The 20,731-nt window shown below is 42.6% G+C and overlaps 1 protein-coding gene across 1 annotated transcript; it reads right to left on the bottom strand.

The window, feature by feature from the left end:
* Positions 1-5,942: 5,942 nt before the first annotated feature.
* Positions 5,943-20,182, bottom strand: LOC102169471 (antigen WC1.1-like; the record flags this gene model as incomplete). Its single annotated transcript, XM_018045263.1, has 4 exons — positions 20,110-20,182; positions 16,109-16,429; positions 6,354-6,662; positions 5,943-6,260 (listed from the first exon to the last, which is right to left on the bottom strand). Coding segments are annotated over exons 1-4 (1,021 nt in total), but the record flags the coding sequence as incomplete, so codon positions are not given.
* Positions 20,183-20,731: the final 549 nt, after the last annotated feature.

The following is a 20,731-nucleotide window of genomic DNA, read 5'->3' as shown; positions in this document are numbered from 1 at the left end:
TAATGATCAAAGTCTGGAAGGGTTGAAGAACAGGAAACTGATTTAAGGAAAATAATGAGCTACTGATGGAGCCTAAAATGAGAGTTGTGACCCAGCAGTAAAGTTATCATACTCTTCGTGTTCACCTTCTCCCTGGAGAGTTCTGCTTCTGACAGTACACAATTTCTGTTCTAACCCAAGTGTTGCTGTAAGAATGAGTTAAGTGAGTTGTATCCCTAAATTTATCCCTGTGCTGTGCTTAGTCGCTCAGTCATGTCTGACCCTTTTGTAACCCTTGGACTAGAGACCACCAGTATCCTCTGCCCATAGGATTTTTCAGGCAAGAATAGTTGCCAAGCCTCCTCCAGGGGATCTTCCCAACCCAGGGATCAAACCCTGGTCTTCCGCACTGCAGGCGGATTTTTTACCACCAGGGAAGCCCAAATCTATCCCTAAGAAAAGCAAAACAAAATTCGTTCTGTAGGATCTCTACAATTTCTTCAATGTGTATCTTTAGAACAAACACTTCTATAAAATAGATCTCGTGAGAAACAGAAAGGAAAAAGGAGACATTAGAAACATTTTCACAGGTTTTTCAGCTGCTAGAGGTAGCTGAGGATAATATATGTAGCCACGGTTAAAGTGCTTATAGAATTAATTGACAAAATGTGCATCTTTGCAGAGAAATGATAACAAAAACCAAATACTTCTAGAGCTGAAAAACTTCTTAGCTGCAATTAAGACTAAAGAATAAGTGTATTTAAAAAATAAAAAAAAAATAAGTGTAGCCGCACATTAGCTCAGCATAAAGTAGAAACATCAGAATGCAAAATCAGAGGATATTCTTCAATTAATTCAGGTCACATAGCAAGAGTTCTGGTTATATTGTTGTATGGCAGTTTTTCCAAAAAACTTAGTTCACTTCAGTTCAGTCCCTCAGTCATGTCAACCTTTGTGACCCAATTAACTGCAGCTTGCCTGGTTTCCCCTGTTCATCACCAACTTCTGGAGCTTGCTCAAACTCATGTCATCAAGTCGGTGATGCCATCCAAGCATTGCATCCTCTGTCATCCTCTTTTCCTCCTGCCCTCAATCTTTCCCAGAATCAGGGGTCTTTTCCAATGAGTCAGCCCTTCTTATTAGGTGGCCAAACTATTGAAGATTCAACTTCAGTATCAGTCCTTCCAATGAATATTCAGGACTAATTTCCATTAGGATCCACTGGTTTGATCTCATTGCAGTCCAGGGGACTCTCAAGGGGTCTTCAACAGCACAGTTCAAAAGCATCAGTTCTTCAATGCTCAACTTTCTTTTATGGTCGCAAATTTCTACATCCATACATAACTACTGGAAATAACCACAGCTTTGACTAGATGGACCTTTGCTCAGCAAAGTAATGTGTCTGCTTTTTAATATGCTGTCTAAGTTGCTCATAGCTTTTCTTGCAAGGCGCAAGCATCATTTAATTTCATGGCTGCAGTCATCATCTGCAGTGATTTTGGAGCCCAAGAAAATAGTCTGTCACTGTTTCCATTGTTTCCTCATTTATTTGCCATGAAATGATGGGACGAAATACCATGATCTTTGTTTTTTGAATGTTGAGTTTTAAGCCAGCATTTTCACTCTCCTCTTTCACTTTCATCAAGAGGCTCTTCAGTTCCTGTTCGCTTTCTGCCATAAGGGTGGTGTCATCAGCATATCTGAGATTATTGATATTTCTCCTAACAATCTGATTCCAGTTTGTGCTTCATCCAGCCAAGCATTTCACCTGATGTACTCTGCATATAAGTTAAATAAGCAGGGTGACTATATACAGTCTTGACGTACTCCTTTCCCAATTTGGAAACAGTCTGTTGTTCCATGTCCAATTCTAACTTTTGCTTCTTGACCTGCACACAGATTCATCAAGAGGCAGCTAAGAGGTCTAGTATTTCCATTTCTTTAAGAATTTTCCACAGATTGTTGCGATTCACAAAGTCAAAGCCTTTGGCATAGTCAATGAAGCATAAGTAGAGGTTTTTCTGGAACTCTCTTGCTTTTTCTATAATCCAACAGATGTTGGGAATTTGATCAATATGAAAAGGTAAAACTTAGTAGCTGAAGAAAAAAATATGTACTTAATTTTGCTTATGACTTTGGGTCATTAATCAGGAAAAACTCAGTTTGGCAGTCTTTCAGTGGGATCTTTCAGTGCTGCAATTAGATGTCACCTGGAGCTGAATTCATTTAAAGACTTGATTGAACTCTGGTTCTGTAAGGAAATTCCCAGAACTGTTCTAAGGATAAAGGAACATCATGTCTTCAACTGAATTCAGAAAGAATTTACATATTCAGGAAGAAATGAGGGAGAAGGGGAACAGAGAAGGAAGGACACACACACACAGAGATTAAAGCAAAATATTGATACTAACAATTAGAAACCCAGGTAAAGGTCATAAAGGAATTTTTATATTGTTTTCCCAACATTTTTATGTCTCAACATACATCAAAATTGAAAGAATTAAAAGGTGAAAAGTCAAAGAAAATTCATTGCCAGGACACTTTCACAAAAATACTCATAACATCAAAAATAAAATACCTAGAAGTCCTAGTAGAAGATGGGGAAAATCTCTGAAATTCAGGATCTAACCGAATGGAGGCATGTATTATGTCAATGATTTGGAAAACTCAACATTGTCAATGTCAATCATCCTCAAATTTCTATGTCTACTCTCAAATTTTTAAATCTAATCTCAATGATACCGTTAAGCTTTTCTTTTGGTGAAAATGACAAGCTGACTTCTAAATTCATACAAAATACAAGCAACCAAAAATGAACAGCACAGTTGGTAAGAAAAGCAATGATATTAGAGGAGTTAATATAAAGTAACTCTTGTAAATTATTCAGACTAACTACAAAGTTTGAAATTCAGGGAGATAGTGAAGGACAGGGAAGCCTGGTGTGCTGTAGTCCATGGGGTCACAAAGAGTCAGACATGACATAGCGATTGAACAACAACAACTACGAAGTTATGATAATTAAGAAAATGCAGTATTTGTGAAAGGATAGATAAATGATAACATGGAACAGAATAGAGAGTCTCAAATAAGACAGACATACCAGCCCTTCTGGTTATGATGAAGGCAGCACTGCAGTGCAGAAGAGTCTTTTCAGAAAAAGATTCTGAGTCAATTGGATGTCCATATGACAGAAATGGTAAGGACCTAACAGAAGCAGAAGATATTAAGAAGAGGTGGCAAGAATACACGGAAGAACTGTACAAAAAGGATCTTCACGACCTGGATAACCATGATGGTGTAATCACTCGTCTAGAGCCAGACATCTTGGAATGTGAAGTCAAGTGGGCCTTAGAAAGTATCACTACGAACAAAGCTAGTGGAGGTGATGGAATTCCAGTAGAGCTATTGCAAATCCTGAAAGATGATGCTGTGAAAGTGCTGCAGTCAATATGCCAGCAAATTTGGAAAACTCAGCAGTGGCTACAGGACTGGAAAAGGTCAGTTTTCATTCCAATCCCAAAGAAAGGCAATGCCAAAGAATGCTCAAACAACCGCACAATTGCACTCATCTCACATGCTAGTAAAGTGATGCTCAAAATTCTCCAAGCCAGGCTTCAGCAATACATGAACCGTGAAATTCCTGATGTTCCAGCTGGTTTTAGAAAAGGCAGAGGAACCAGAGATCAAATTGCCAACATCCGCTGGATCATTGAAAAAGCAAGAGAGTTCCAGAAAAACATCTACTTCTGCTTTATTGACTATGCCAAAGCCTTTGACTGTGTGGATCACAATAAACTGTGGAAAATTCTGAAAGAGATGGGAATACCAGACCACCTAACCTGCCTCTTGAGAAATCTGTATGCAGGTCAGGAAGCAACAGTTAGACCTGGACATGGAAAAACAGACTGGTTCCAAATAGGAGAAGGAGTACGTCAAGGCTGTATATTGTCACCCTGCTTCTTTAACTTCTATGCAGAGTACATCATGAGAAGCGCTGGACTGGAAGAAACACAAGCTGGAATCAAGATTTCCGGGAGAAATATCAATAACCTCAGATATGCAGATGACACCACCCTTATGGCAGAAAGTGAAGAGGAACTAAAAAGCCTCTTGATGAAAGTAAAAGAGGAGAGTGAAAAAGTTGGCTTAATGCTCACCATTCAGAAAAAAAAAGATCATGGCATCCAGTCCCATCACTCCATGGGAAATAGATGGAGAAACAGTGGAAACAGTGTCAGACTTATTTTTTGGGGCTCCAAAATCACTGCAGATGGTGATTGCAGTCATGAAATTAAAAGATGCTTATTCTTTGGAAGAAAAGTTATGAGCAACTTAGATAGCATATTAAAAAGCAGAGACATTACTTTGCCAACTAAGGTCCATCTAGTCAAGGCTGTGGTTTTTCCTGTGGTCATGTATGGATGTGAGAGTTGGACTGTGAAGAAAGCTGAGCACTGTAGAATTGATGCTTTTGAAGTGTGGTGTTGGAGAAGACTCTTGAGAGTCCCTTGGACTGCAAGGAGATCCAACCAGTCCATTCTAAAGGAGATCAGCCCTGTGATTTCTTTGGAAGGAATGATACTAAAGCTGAAACTCCAGTACTTTGGCCACCTCATGCGAAGAGTTGACTCATTGGAAAAGACTTTGATGCTGGGAGGGATTGGGGGCAGGAGGAGAAAGGGACAACTGAGGATGAGATGGCTGGATGACATCACTGACTCGATGGACGTGACTCTGAGTGAAATCCAGGTGTTGGTGATGGACAGGGAGGCCTGGTGTGCTGCGATTCATGGGGTCACAAAGAGTCGGACATGACTGAGTGACTGAACTGAACTGAACTGAACTGATGAAACCTGACACTTATCTTACACAAATATCAATCCCAAAAGGAATGCACAATAATATGCAAGAGAAATATAATAAAATTTCCATAAGATACTCTTAGAGAATGTTTTTATGATCTTCGAGTAGATGGCAGCCCACCAGGCTCCCGCATCCTTGGGATTCTCCAGGCAAGAACACTGGAGCGGGTTGCCATTTCTCCAATGCGTGAAAGTGAAGTCGCTCTGTGGTCTCCGACTCTTAACGACCCCATGGACTGCAGCCTACCAGGCTCCTCCGTCCATGGGATTTTCCAGGCAAAAATACTGGAGTGGGGTGCCATTGCATTCTCCTTTAAAGAATATAAGAAGCATTAAATGTACAGAAAAATGTTGGTAAGTTATATTTACATAAGAAATGAGTTCATCAAAGGACACCATTTGATTAAGAAAATGAAAATAAAAGATCAAGGGTTAAACATGGAAAATAAGTAACACATATTTGCATCCAAAGACATTGTCATGGTAAGTTGTAATATCATATTTGTAATAGTCAAGAACTGGAAATAACTCAGATTTATACTGTCAGTAGAATGGATCAGTACATGGCCATGTGATCATTCAAAGCATACTCTACTCTAATAAATAAAGTGCTACAATATACAACATCATGTGTGAATCCCAAACATAATTTTGAGTCTACGAAATTTGACACAAAAGATGAAACATACTGCATTATTTTATATAAAGTTCAAACACTGATGAAACTCTCTATATTAGTAGAAGCTAGGTAAGCGCTTTTTTTCCCTGTGGAGGAGGGAAGACACAGATACTGGGGACGACAGTGACTGTGGTGCTGGGGACACTCTCTTTGCTGCTCTGGGCTGGGGTTCATACTGAGCTCTATACTTACTGCTCCTACATTGTTTTCTATGATTACATGTAAGCAACAATGAGGCTTAAAAATATATTATTCCCCTTCACACTTCTTGCCCTGACCTGAAAAATGAATGAACAATGAGAAGATCCATATTTCACCACAAAATCTCTGACTTTGAAGCCCGTTTAATCTCACTCTCTACTCGTGGAGACATTTCACCCCAGGAGCGTCCTGAGTACCAGTAGCCCCTCCCTCTCTCTTACCTGAGCAGATCACAGAGGCCGTGTTGCCATGGGAACAGTCAGGCCCTCCCAGGGCAGTCACAGGACAACTCCACAGGAAGGACTCTGCCCCTGAACAGTGAAATCGGGCTGTTAGGATCCGATCACCTCTTTCCGCCAAGTGTGGTCCTCCGGGGGTAGAGATGGCGACTCCACAGCCGAGCTGACGACAGACAACATTGGCATTGGCCAGACTCCAGTGGGAGGCACAGAGCGCTCTCCATTGTCCAGAAATGTTCATCTCCACCTGCCCCTCACATTGAGAGGAGCCGTTTATCATGAGTCGGACCTCTGAGTATGCTGGTAGAAGAAGACAGAGTTTCAGCAAAATCACATGACTTTCTCACCTGAGCAGCGTGTTCACAGAGGTGAAAGGCCTGACCTGCATCTCACCTGAACAGACAACCTGAGCAGCTCCACTGTGGTGACAAGTGCCCCCTGGACAGGACACTCTGGGGCAGACCCGGAGCTCAGGCTCCTCCCCCTCACACCTGAACTCTTCACCCCAGACCTGGCCATCAGACTCTCTGAAGAGCTCATGTCCCTGGACAGACACAGCCTTGCCACACCCCAGCTCTGCACAGATGACCTGGGCAGTGGGGAGTGTGAAGTTTCCATCTGACACTGGGATCCAGGCTTCTCCAGAATACACTTCTACTCGCCCTGAGCAGGGTCCATCCCCTCCAGCCAGACGCACAAATCCTAAGAGGAAACAACAAAACCAGTCAGTGTTCGTGGTATCGACTTGGCAACTGAAAACCACACGTCACAGGCAGTGGAGTGAAAGTTTTTCATTTTAGGAGTGGAGCATGTAGAGAGTCTTTGACAGTTAGTGTCCAAATTGAATTTTCATGAGCAGGTTTCTGGAGAAATCCAGGAGGATTTACAAGGTCAGTTTGGAATGGTTGAATCCCAAGAACATACACTTTGAGACTGGTTAGAAATGTGAATTCCTTGGTCTAGGAGCCTGGAAAGTACAGAGCCCAATTCAGATCATTGGAATGGCTGAATACTGGGAACACGTGTTTTAGCATTGGTTGGAGAAGTGAATTTCTCACTTAGCAGCCTAGGACCTACATACAGATCCAAGGATAATGTGTAATATTCAAGCAGTTAAACGTGAACATAGAGATATGCAGACCAGAAGCCACCCAGAGGGACGTGGGCTATGAGATTAGAGACGTAGCATCCAGACAAACTTAGAAAGCTTTCAGGTGACTTGTGGGGCTAATGTTCTGACCAGTTTTCTCTCCCAGAAGCTAGTCCTCAAGTGACTTAGGTTAAGGAAAGTCCTGAGGCTGGATCGATGAGGGCATGCCAACCTGTAGTTGGGTGACAGCTCCAGAGAAGAAATATGGACGCAGTCACTAATTCACATTTATGTCATCACATCTTGTCTTTCTGATACTTTTTGATGCCAAAAAATTCCATGAATTCCTTCAGTGACCTCAGTGGGAAGGAAAATGAGTTAAGAAAACTCAGAGAGTCATAGAGAGTTCGTTCCAGCCATCTCTCTTGAAATCCTAGGATTTGCCAAAGAATCTGGGGGAGAGTGTGCTCTCAGTGGGAGTTTACCGGATAGCTGAGTTTCCACATCGTCTCCTATTAAAGGGTTTTTTTTCTCAAACAGGTCTCATAGAAAATGCTAAGGGCTGATAATAATTGATTTTAATACTATCATTGTTCTAATTCCCACCACAGAAAAATATGCATTCTTCTCAAGCACACATGGAATAGTCTCCAGACTAGGTTACAAATAAACCTTAACAAATTCAAAAATATTAAAATAATTCCAAGTATCTTACATGACCATAATGGAATGGAACTAAAATTCAATAATGATCAGAAAACAGGAATTCATGAATATATAAAAATTAAACCACACACTCATATTTTAAGATTGTTTTCCTGTTTCTATAAAGAATGCTGTTTTGATAAGAATTGCATTAAATCTATAGAGCACTTTGAGAAGTACAGGCATTTTAACAATACTAATTCTTGCAGGCCAGAAATACAAAATGACTTTCCATTGATCATATTGTCTTTAATTTCTTTCAGGGATGTTTTACAATTCTAAAAGAAGATGGCATGTTGCCAAAAAGAAGGAAGAAGAAGGAGAAGGAGGGGGAAATGAGCAAACAAGCCATAATTTGGAGAGTTCCAAGTTGAAAAAGCCTCAGTATGGATACGTATGCAAATATTTGTGGGAAACACTCATTGAGTAGGTTGTTAGCATACCACATCACCCTCTGCTCCTCCCATCTGCCACCTAAACTGCTGTCCTTTCTCATTTCTCCCACTTCAGACAAGCAAATGCCATTTTAAAAGATACAGATGGATGGAAAAGAAAATCAGAAAGGATAGCTACTGCTGAAGAAGTAGGGTGTAGGTGGGGTATTTGGCATGCAAGGTGGGATCAAGGAAGTTTTGAAACTAAAGGAGGAAAATCAAAATAAAAGTTCATCATTTGGTCATCAAAGGAACACATTTTGAACTGAATGAAGATAACCCAATGAAAAAACTTTATCTAATTCATCAAGGACAATTCCCTGATTTCTGGGTGTGTTCTGATCATTCACTTCTGAAGTTCTTCCTGGTAAAGGACTGCTTAATGATGCCCAACATCCAACCAAAAAATTATTAGAATTTCCAAAATAGAGAAATGTAACCCATAACACATTTTTTAAAAACAATCAGACAGCAAAAGAGACACCAATGCATAGAACAGTCTTTTGGACTCTGTGGGAGAGGGAGAGGCTGGGATGATTTGGGAGAATGGCATTGAAACATGTATAATATCATATAAGAAATGAATTGCCAGTCCAGGTTCAATGCCTGATACTGGATCCTCAGGGCTGGTGCACTGGGACGACCCAGGGGGATGGTATGGGGAGGGAAAGGGGTTCAGGATGGGGAACATGTGTATACCTGTGGAGGATTCATGTTGATGTATGGCAAAACCAATACAATACTGTAAAGTAATTAACCTCCAATTAAAATAAATAAATTTATTAAAAAATAAAATAAAATAAAGCAGCTTCAGTAATTACAGAAATGATTGAATTGGCTGAAGAGATCCTTAAACCCTTAATATCAATATACTTAATGAAGCATAAAAATAAACAGGGAGAAAAACTAAGAAAAATGAACAAATGAGACTTCTGAAACTGAAAAATATAGTATTGGAATGAACAATTATTTGGATTAATTACATAAGAGACCAGACATTGCAGAATAAAAGAATTGGGAAGTAAAACACAGCAGTAGAGACTATCTAAATTAAACCAAAGAGAGTAAAACGGCAGAAAAATACGAATGGAAACTCAATGGCATGTGGGATAATGTCAAAATATATAAAATATGTGTATTTGGAGATTCAGAATAAGGGATGTGCAGAAAAATATTAAGAAAAGATAAATGACATTTTCCCAAAGTTATTGTAAACTGTAAACCCACTGACCCAAAAAGCTAAACAAACCCCAAATAAGATAATGAAACCATCCTCAGAAAACTTGACAATGTATTTACTGAAATTCATTGGTAAACAAACAAACAAAAAATATGTTAAGAGCAGCCGGGGAAGTTTGACACATTATACACAGGGAACAAAAGGATAAGTATTATTTACTGATTTTTGTTGGAGGCAATAAAAGCCAGATGACAATGTAAGAACATATTTAAAGTATTGGGATTACCCTAAAATTGAATCACACAAGAAAATACTTTTCAAAACTGAATGAAAATTAAAATGATTTCAGGTAAATGAGAGATGATAGAATTGGAGGCCACCAGACACACACTACACAAAACTGCCTCAGAAAGTTCTTCAAGCTAAAGGGAGATGACGGCAGATGAAAACATGGATCCTCTCAAAGCTATAGAGACTGTGCTAAATGTTGATTCTCTATTAGAAGATTTAAGGCAAAAATATTAGCAGCAAACTATAAGAGTCATAATAAATTTATAAATAGAATGTATGACAATGATAGCATCAAAGACAAGAACAGGGACGTGGAAGAAAAGTATAGTGACTGACATTGCATGTTGCGACATCATATTTCAAAGTAAAATGTAATTGAAGGTTAATAATTCAACACTGGGCTTTCCCAGTGGGTCAGTGGTGAAGACTCCACCTGACAATGCAGGAGGAGTGGGTTCAATCCGTGGTCTAGGAAAATCCCACGTACCACAGAGCCACTAAGCGCGTACACCACAACTAGCGAGCCTGTGCTCCAGAGCCCAGGGCCCACGACTACTGAAGCTTGTGCCCCATAGAGCCTGTGCTCCACAGCAGGAGAGGCCACTGCAATGAGAACCTCATGCTGCAGCTAGAGGGGAGCCTCTGATCACTGCAACTAGGGAAAAGCCCGTGCAGCAGTGAAGACCCAGCCAGCAAAAAATAAAATTACTCTAAAAATTAAAAAAGTAAACATTATAATCACCTAAAAAACTGACACCATTAATAAACCAATACAGTATTTAAATCAAAATGGTAAAATATACTCAAAGATTAAAATAAGAACAAAGATATAATATATAGCAACTGCTACTGCTATTGCTAAGTCACTTCAGTCATGTCTGATTCTGTGCGACCCCACAGTTGGCAGCCCACCAGGCTCCCCCGTCCCTGGAATTCTCAAGGCAAGAACACTGGAGTGGGTTGCCACTTCCTTCTCCAATGCATAAAAGTGAAAAGTGAAAGTGAATTTGCACAGTGGTGTCTGACTCTTAGCTACCCATGGACTGCAGCCTACCAGGCTCCTCCGTCCATGGGATTTTCCAGGCAAGAGTACTGGAGTCGGTTGCCATTGCCTTCTCTGACAAATAGCAAGCAAGTACACTTAAACCCAACTATGTCAATAATTACATTAAATGTGAGTAATTTAAGTACTCCAAATAAAAAACAAGATAATCAGACCAGATAAAATAAGACAAAACAATATACTATCTACAAACTTATATCTGTTTAAATATAAACACAGAAACATACTAAAGAGGTAAAAATTACATACCATGCAAACACAAATCAGAGAAAACTGTATGTAATATCTAAATTAATATCATACAAAGTCAGACTATAAGACAAAGAATTCATTCAGAGAAAAAGAAACATTTTATGATAATAAAATACAAAAGAAATTATATAGTATTGAAACTGGTGGGTTAAAAATAAAGTGATGCTTAGAGGAAAATTTAGAACCTTGATGCTTCCTTGATGATTACTTTAGAATAAAAATAGGAACAGAAGGAAAAGACCCAAGACTCCACCTCAAGAATCTACAAAAGCAACCACAATCATAACTGAAAAAGAGGAATGAAAATTGAGCATAGAAATCAATTAAGAAGAAAGCAAATACACCAAGAAAATCAATAGAGTCCATTAGTGATTCTCTTAAAAAGAACATTAACATGGATCATCTTCTAGCAAACCAATTAAGAAAAAAGAGGGAGGGAACACATTAACAGCACCAGTAACAAAAGGAGGAATATCATTGTGGATCTTCCCAACATGTAAAGATATGAGATATGAACCAGTGTTACTAATTAGAAAATTTTTTGTAAAAAGGGCCATGTCCTTAAAAACACATTACTTGTTTCTGATACAAAAAAAAAGAGAGAGAGAAATATGAGTAAACTTATTTGTTAAATAAACAGAATCCATATTATAAAAATTTTCCTCTAAGAAAACTGCCAGCTACAAATGCTAGCACTTCCACAGAGCTCAGAAATGACTCCCACAGCAAGATAAAGGAAGAGAGGGAGGGAAGGAATGAGGGCAGGGAGGAAGTGTAACACAGAGGCGTGGTGAATGTAGGAGTTGACTGCATCTTTCCAACCCTCCCCTCCTGCAATCCTTGCATCTTCATCCCCTCACCATTCTGCACTTCAGTACTGTAGTCCCTGGTGGCTCAGAAGATAATCAAGACTCTGCCTGCAATGCAGGAGACCCAGGTTTGATCCCTGGGTGAGAACGATCCCCTGGAGAAGGAAATGGCAACCCACTCCAGTATTCGTGTTCTGGAGAATCCTATGGTCCATGGCAACCCACTCCAATATTCTTGCCTGGAGAATCCCATGGACTGAGGAGACTGGTGGGCTGCAGTCCACAGGGTCACAAAGAGTCGGACACGACTGGGTGACTTTACTTACTTATGGGATCACAAAGAGTAGGACAGGGCTGAAGCAACTTGGAACGCTTGCACCACAGTCCTTCACAATTTGTGTGTTCCCTCCCAGATCTTCCACCTGAACTCCATGAAATCTCCTCGTTGTTTCAAACAAGCTTCTCTACATTCTCCTCTGGTCATTGTTTCCACTCTAGATTTCTCCTAAACATGGTACTTCACTTCCAGCAATCCATTACTGAGGCTGAAATTTCTCTTCCATACCTGACTCCTAAGGTTGAGCAGAAGAAACTCCAAGAGTTTTGATTAAGATGCTATTCTATTCTGTTTACATGCTATTCTAATCTTCTTTCTGCTACATCATCACCACTTTGACTTATCTTCACATCATTAAAATATGTCTGAAAATACAGAAAAAAGAGACCAGGAAACTAGTGACAAAAAGAGAAATAGAAGGAACCTGGAGCCGTTCATAAAAATGTGAGCGTCTAAGTTAGAGCAATGGTAGTGAGGGTGTACAAACCACAATCAGGGTTTAAATATTAGTTCAGTTCAGTTCAGTTCAGTCACTCAGTTGTGTCCGACTCTGCGACCCCATGAATCACAGCACACCAGGCCTCCCTGTCCATCACCAACTCCTGGAGTTCACCCAAACTCACGTCCATCGAGTTGGTGATGCCATCCAGCCATCTCATCCTGTCATTCCCTTCTCCTCCTGCCCCCAATCCCTCCCAGCATCAGAGTCTTTTCCAATGAGTCAACTCTTCACATGAGGTGGCCAAAGTACTGGAGTTTCAGCTTTAGCATCAGTCCTTCCAATGAACACCCAGGATTGATCTCCTTCAGAATGGACTGGTTGGATCTCCTTGCAGACCAAGGGACTCTCAAGAGTCTTCTCCAACACCACAGTTCAAAAGCAACAACTCTTCGGTGCTTTGCTTTCATCACAGTCCAACTCTCACATCCATACATGGCCACTGGAAAACTGTAGCCTTGACTAGACGGGCTTTTGTTAAATATCAGAGCACTTCCAAATCTCTACTTCTAAGTATATCTTAACTGGAATTAATATCAAGACATCATTATTCTTAGGATTTTAACATTGGGGCTTCTAATTTCACACAAAGTTTCAACATCACACACTCCATTTTCACTCAGATGCTGATTTATCTAAATATGGTAGAGACACCTGTAGTATTTCCACAAATTTATCTTCAGTTGGAACCATGATTATGACATTATGACAATGAGGAAGCTTACTTGAGATGCCAGAAAACAGGTTTGTTTAAAACAAAAGTTTCTAACTAAGATTCAAATTCACCTTGAAAATAATTATTTTTAATAAGAATGATAAAGAGAATGGAAGAAAACATTTTGAAGAGATGAATAGATTTACAACATAAGTGCTGTAGGGGTTTCACAAATGCATACTTATCAAGCAGTCTTGTATGTCAGACATACCACAATAAAGTACTTTTTAAAAAGGAAAAGAATTGTTTCCTTAAGGGCATCAACTAGAATCATCAAAGATCTGCTGAAGGTGAGATTAGAAAATATCACCTTTCCAATGATCTTCCTGTACATAAACACCCAAGAGCTGATTGGCTGTGGCTGTTAAGGCCCTACTGCAGAGGTCTTCAGGGCTCTCCTGTCCCACCATCCCATTACATGGGGTGATACTATCCTAAGTCCAGTCTTCTACCTTAGGGAATTCACTGTGATAACTGACAATATCTTCCTCCAGTCCAGTTGTTCTGATGTGATTAATAACCTGGACATCCAATCTGCAATTGTGATAACAACTAGAAGCATCTCTGTCAGATACTGTGAGCACCCACTCACACCCTAGTTTCACTGCTGTCTTTCCTGCATCCACCTTGGCATAGGTCAAACACACTTAGATAGCAGTGAGTAATTCTTAGGAGTCACATCAGGTCCCCTTAGTTTCAATTCAGTTGAGTTCAGTTCCTCAGTCATGTCTGACTATTTGCAACACCATGGACTAGAGCATGCCAGGCCTCCCTGTCCATCACCAACTTCCAGGATTTTCTCTAACTCATGTCCATTCAGTCAGTGATGCCACCCAACCACCTCATCCTCTGTTATCCTTTTCTCCTCCCACCTGCAATCTTTCCCAGCATCAGGGTCTTTTCCTATGAGTCGGTTCTTCACATCAGGTGGCCAAAGTACTGGAGTTTCAGCTTCAGTGTCAATCCTTCCAATGAATGTTCAGCACTGAATTCCTTTAGGAGGGATTGGTTGGATCTCCTTGCAGTCCAAGGGACTCTCAAGAGTCTTCTCCAAACCACAGTTCAAAAGCATCGATTATTCGAGTTCAGCTTTCTTTATAATCCAACCCTCACATCCATACAGGACTACTGGAAAAACCATAGCTTTGAATAGACCGGTCTTTGTTGGCAAGAAATGTCTCTGCTTTTTAATATGTTGTCTAGGTTGGTCATAGCTTTTCTTCCAAGGAGCAAGGGTCTTTTAATTTCATGGCTGCAGTCACCATCTGCAGTGATTTTGGAGCCAAAGGAAAAAACAGTCTGTTACTATTTCCACTGTTTCCCCATCTATTTGCCAGGAAGTGATGGGACCAGATGCTATGATCTTAGTTTCTGAATGTTGGGTTTTAAGCCAACTTTTTCTCTCTCCTCTTTCACTATCATCAAGAGGCTCTTTAGTTCTTTGCTTTCAGCCATAAGTGTGATGTAATCTGCATCTAAGGTTATTGATATTTCTTCCAACAATCTTGATTCCAACTTGTGCTTCATCCTGTCCAACATTTCTCATGATGCACTCTGCATAGAAGTTAAATAAGCAGGTTGACAATATACAGCCTTGACGTACTCCTTCCCTGATTTGGAACCAATCTTTTGTTCCATGTCCAGTTCTAACTGTTGCTTCTTGACCTACATACAGATTTCTCAGGATGAAGGTCAGATGGTTGGTATTCCCCTCTCTTGAAGAATTTTCCAGTTTGTTGTGATCCACACAGTTAAAGGCTTTGGCATAGTCAATAAAGTAGAAGTAGATGTTTTTCTGGAACTCTTTTGCATTTTCAGTGATCGAACGGATGTTGGCAATTTGACCTCTTGTTCCTCTGCCTTTTCTAAATCCAGTTTGAATATCTGGAAGTTCATGGTTCATAGACCACAGCCTTGTCTAACTCAATGAAACTATGAGCCATGTCATGTAGGGCCACTCAAGACAGGCGGGTCTTAGTGGAGAGTTCTGACAAGACATGGTCCACTGGAGAAGGAAAGGCAAACCACTTCAGTATTCTTGCCTTGAGAACCCCATGAACTCCTAGCTTCACTGCCTCTTATACGTGATGTGCTTCAGCTGCTGTGTTGTAAACTTTAAGACTGCATTTTCCTGCTCCCTCAACATCCCTGCAAATGTGGTGTGAGCTCCCCACTCGATTCATCAGGTACATCAGTGTGATGATTTTCCCTGCCTCAAGTCTTGCTTCTGGCCTCCTCTGACTGTGACCTAAGGACATTTAAATGCACCACTGAATTTCTCTCACACATTTTCCTGTGTAACTGCACCATGACTTCGGGTATTATCACTTGTTCATGGGTCTTCACATGCCCTTTTGGAGTCACCATTGCTTGGTTGAGCCTGTTCTATTGGCACATCACCCACATACCAACCTGATGGAGTGCTCTGACTTTTAGGACCAATGAGGATAATAAACCTGTTGCCTACAACTCTCCTATGACACCCCCCACCCCCTGCCGCCACCAACAATGTAGCCACACCCTACTGACCCTTTGACCCTACTGTGTCAAAGAATACAGAACAATTACCATGCTCAGACTGTGTCACAGAGGTCAAACCCAGAAGCTGAATCTGTATGAAACTTTCGACCTCACCTCTGCCTCCTATGACACATCACAAAGATCCTTCACCAAAGCATGTTCTAAAGGCTCTATCCGTAATCTCGAGTCATTCTGGTGATAAGACAGAGACTTTTCCTGCTAGAGATCCCCACACAGACCAGACAGGACTTACCTGAGCAGACTACTTCAGCATCCCAGTCATGGAAATAGCTTCCATTACGATAGTCTTTAATATTAGAATGCCTGCATTCACTGACAGTTGACTCTGTCCCTTCACACAAAGTATACAAAAGCCAAATGGGGCCAAGTCCTGGCCCAAAATAAGCATCTTGAGGAATACCAACAGCAGCTCCACACCCCAGCTGTCTGCACACTACAGATGCATCCTTCCAGCTCCACTCCAGATCATCCACTGTGCCCCATTCTCCCTGGTGCTTCACTTCCACTCTCCCCTCACAGCGGTGGGCTCCATCCTTCAGCCTCAGCTCCAGTACTGCAAAGAAACACAAAACAGGAAAGATTTTAGGAGACTTAGAGTGGTATAATATTTAAAACAGCTCTCTGGGGAGCAAAACAGTGCATGGAATATAGTATTTCCTGACCTCTGTGGTATAAACATTCCCAGCGTGGCCAACTCGAAGCTCCCAATGTGCCATCACTGAACACGGAGCAGGAAGGGAGGCACCAAGTATTTCTCAGGAGCCTGTAGAACCAGCTCCAGGGACACCACCGAGGACAGGCCTTTAGAGAATCTGGATGCTGCCCTCCCTGTAGATGTGCCCAAGGCTACTAGGGCCCAGCTTCTCCATCTCAGTTGCAGCTCATGGCCCGGGAACCAAGGTGGAATCCTCCTTCTCTTTCCCTGTCCATAGGAAGCATCTCATCCAGCTCAGAAACAGAGGACTGGGGTAACAGGCCCTAAAATGTCCTGGTTATTCCTGCCATCTGGTGTTCATGTCTTTGTGTAATTCCACACTCCAATGTACCTAGTAACACACATCTAACTAATGGAATTTGACGAAAGTGATCAGATGTCACTTTAGTGATTAAGTCATAAGATGACTCTGATTTCTGCATAAAAAAAGGAGTTCATTAGTAGGAACATCATAGATGGAGACATTACCAGTGTTCAGTTCAGTTCAGTTCAGTTGCTAGGTCGTGTCTGATTCTTTCAGACCCCATGGACTACAGTACAGCCAGCCTCCCTATCCATCACCAACTCCCAGAGTTTACTCAGACTCATATCCATTTAGTCAGAGATGCCATGCAAGCATATCATCCTCCTGTTGTCCCCTTCTCCTCCACCTTCAATCTGTCCCAGCATCAGAAGACTCTATTAAAAAAAAAAAAAAAGAACTAACCAGATATTTTGCTATTCTCTGATAGTTCAGTTGGTAAAGAATCCACCAGTAATGCAGGAGACCCTGGTTCAATTCCTGGGTCAGGAATATCTGCTGGAGAAGGAACAGGCTCCCCACTCCAGTCTTCTCTTGGTCTTTTCTTGTGGCTCAGCTGGTAAAGAATCAGTCTGCAATGCTGGAAACCTGTGTTTGATCCTTGGGTGGGGAACACCCCCTGGAGAAGGGAAAGACTACCCACTCCAGTAAGGCCTGGAGAATTCCATGGACTGCGTACCCATGGGGTCACAAAGAGTCAAGCATGACTGAGTGACTTTCACTTCTTCAATTCTTCAACCAGATATTTTGAAGCTGAATAATAAATGACTGGGCTTCCCAGGTGGTGCTAGTGGTAAAGAACCTGTCTGCAAGTGCAGGATATGTAAGAGACTTGGGTTCAATCCCTGGGTCCGGAAGATCCCCTGGAGGAGTACATGGCAACCCACTTCAGTATGCTTGCCGGGAGAATGCTATGGACAGAGGAGCCTGGTGGGCTACAGTCCATAGGGTCACAAAGAGTCAGACATGACTGAGGCAACTTAACATGCACAATACAATGAGCAAACTGAAGAATTCAACACAGAGACTCAACAACAGACTTGACCAAGGGAAAAAAAGAAAAAAGAACCAATGTGTTAGAAGGCAAGATTAGTTGAAATCATCCAAATAGAGGAGCCAAAAGAGAATGAAAGGAATATAGAAAGCCAGTGGACACCATAAAGAGAAACAATGTACGGACCGGAGTCAGAGCAGAAGAAGTGAAGGAGAAAAGAATTAAGGGCTGAGGACTTCCCTGGTGGGGTAGTGGTTAAGAATCCACCTGCCAGTGCAGGGGACATGGGTTCAATCCCTGGTCTAGGAGATGCCCACAAACCGCAGAGCAGCTACGCCAGCGTGCCCCAGCTGCTGAAACGTGCGCACCCAGAGCCTGTGCTCTGCACCAAGAGAAGCCCCTGCAGTGAGAAGCCTGTGCACTGCAGCGAGGAGCAGCCCCTGCTCACCGCAGCTAGAGAAGCCCGCGGGCAGCAAGGAGACCTAGCACAGCCAAAGTAAATAATTAAAACAGAAAGAAAGACAGGCTGCGAATTTCCAAACCTGGGGAAAGATCTGGACATCTAAGTTCAAGAAGCTAATAAGTCACCCCAAAATTTCAAGCCAAAACAACCTTCTCCAAGATGCACAGAGTAGACCATCCAAAAGCAAAGACAGAGAGATTCTAAAAGTCTAAAAAGAAGAATAAATTCTGTCACCGAAGAGGACTCCCATAAGGACATCAGCAGATTTGTCCAAAGAAACCCTGCAGACCATGAGGAAGGATTCGTAACACTCTCCACCCTCACTCAGGGGAAAGCAGCTCCAGGGAGGGACAGGAGAGGGCACGGAGAAAGGGCTCCCTACAGAGTCACAGCAGATCCTGGGAGGGCAAAGGACCATCCAGGCCCCCAGCACATCAAGAAATGAGTCACAGGGACTGGGGCAGGGACTTGGGAACTTATACACGTGGGGCTGCACGTCAACTGACATTTACAAACAGAGGGATAAGTCATTCATTGGAAGGACTGATGTGGAAAGCTAAACTCCAATACTTTGGCCACCTGCTGTGAAGAGCTGAAACATCAGAAAAGACCCTGAAGCTGGGAAAGAGAGAAGATGGGAGGAGAAGGGGACGACAGAGGATGAGATGGTTGGATGGCGTCACCACTCAATGGACATGAGTTTGGGTAGACTCCGGGAGTTGGTGATGGACAGGGAGGCCTGGCGTGCTGTGGTCCATGGGATCACAGAGTCAGACACCAGTGAGCGACTGAACTGAACTGAACAGAACAGACAAGAAGTCCCCTCTCCTGGATGCGGGCTTCTCTGCTCCCTATGGACACCTGGTGGGAACAGGTGAGGCAAGCAGGCAGAGCCTCTCACAGAGCCCAGTGGCTGGGCAGACATGGCAACAAGCAGAGGGGAGCCCGAGAGATGAGGGAGAGGAGCCAGAAAGAGGCAGGCAGGTGCACGATTATCTCTGATCCAGTTACATGCAGGCGGCCGTGACACCCAGCCCTGTGGACACCCTGTGTGCTTCCACAGACCAACGGACTCAGTCCCTGCTCAGCAGCTCTGTTCCTCTCACTCAGACACGCTCCACCTCCCCTCTCACACACACACACACACAGGCTCACACACTCCCCCCACACACAGACACACCCTCACACACCCTCACACACTCCTCACACATTCCTCACTCATCCTCACTCACCACACATACTCCTCACACACCTTAATACATCACTTGCATACTCCTCACACTCTCCACAAACACAATACTCTTCATCACATACAACTCACACACACACACCCTCACACACTCCTCACCTGCACACATACACACACATATACACACACAACACAGAGCCTACAGGAGCGAAGACACAGGAAACACAGGGACCCAGGGGCAGTGCTCACACACCAGGCACGTGGAGTGTGGGAACAGCCCAGAGTTCCCGCTGGGGTCAGTCGCTGGACTTCCACACACTGGGAGCCACTGGGACCCTAGAAGCTCCCTGAGGACAAAAGACTGTGGAGGGGACTCAGGCTGACCCAGCTCAGTCCAGACAAAACCTCAGTGCTCTGTAAAATCTGCCGCTATGACCAGTGGACGCCCCCATAGGAGAGGGACCAGTATTCACATCAGCATGGTTCTTTTTTGGTCAGAAACACTGAGGCTCAGCTCCAGAACTCCAGACTCCTGCCTGATGTGGACCCAGGACAGAGGGGCAGCTCTTACCTTGACCACCCACCATGGTGCCGAGGAGGAGGACACAGAGTCCCCGCAGGGAGAGGCGTCTGCCCAGAGCCATCCTGACCCCCACGTTCTCAAGGTCACCGTCCCAGCTGCAGGATCAGCCTGTGAGGAGGCGTCAGGGTGCCGACCGGGTCTATATAGACCACCCCTTACACCCTCCCTCCTGAGAGCCAATAGCGACACCTCTCACCATTTCAGGCACTATCGGAGGCTGCATCTGCCACTTTCTGAAGCTCAAAACACCAATGAGCTTCTGAATTTTCCACATCTCCTTATATGAGCAACACGGTCCTTTGACTTCTCCGGTCCTGAGAGCCAGGTCCCATGACTGGGACTGGGATAGAAAAGGTTGCATCAAAAATCATGAGTGCCTTTCTTCTCCCCTGATCACCCTGGTCAAATCTGAAGACTATGAGATCTCACAGGGTCTGGGTATGGGATCTGTGACCTGTGGAGAATAACTTTTTTAGAATCAAGTATTGATCTTCCCCGGCACTGAGCTCAGAGTGGAAGCAGAGAACTACAAGAAGTCTTTTTTTTTTTTTTTTTAGTTTTTTTAGCTTTTTAATTTGATATATAGCATACATACAAAAAGTGCCCAAAG

The sequence above is a fragment of the Capra hircus genome, unplaced genomic scaffold, assembly GCF_001704415.2.
Source record: "Capra hircus breed San Clemente unplaced genomic scaffold, ASM170441v1, whole genome shotgun sequence".
Lineage (NCBI taxonomy): Eukaryota > Metazoa > Chordata > Mammalia > Artiodactyla > Bovidae > Capra > Capra hircus.
Note: the sequence above shows the minus strand (reverse complement) of the source record. Positions and strands in the feature narration are given on the sequence as shown.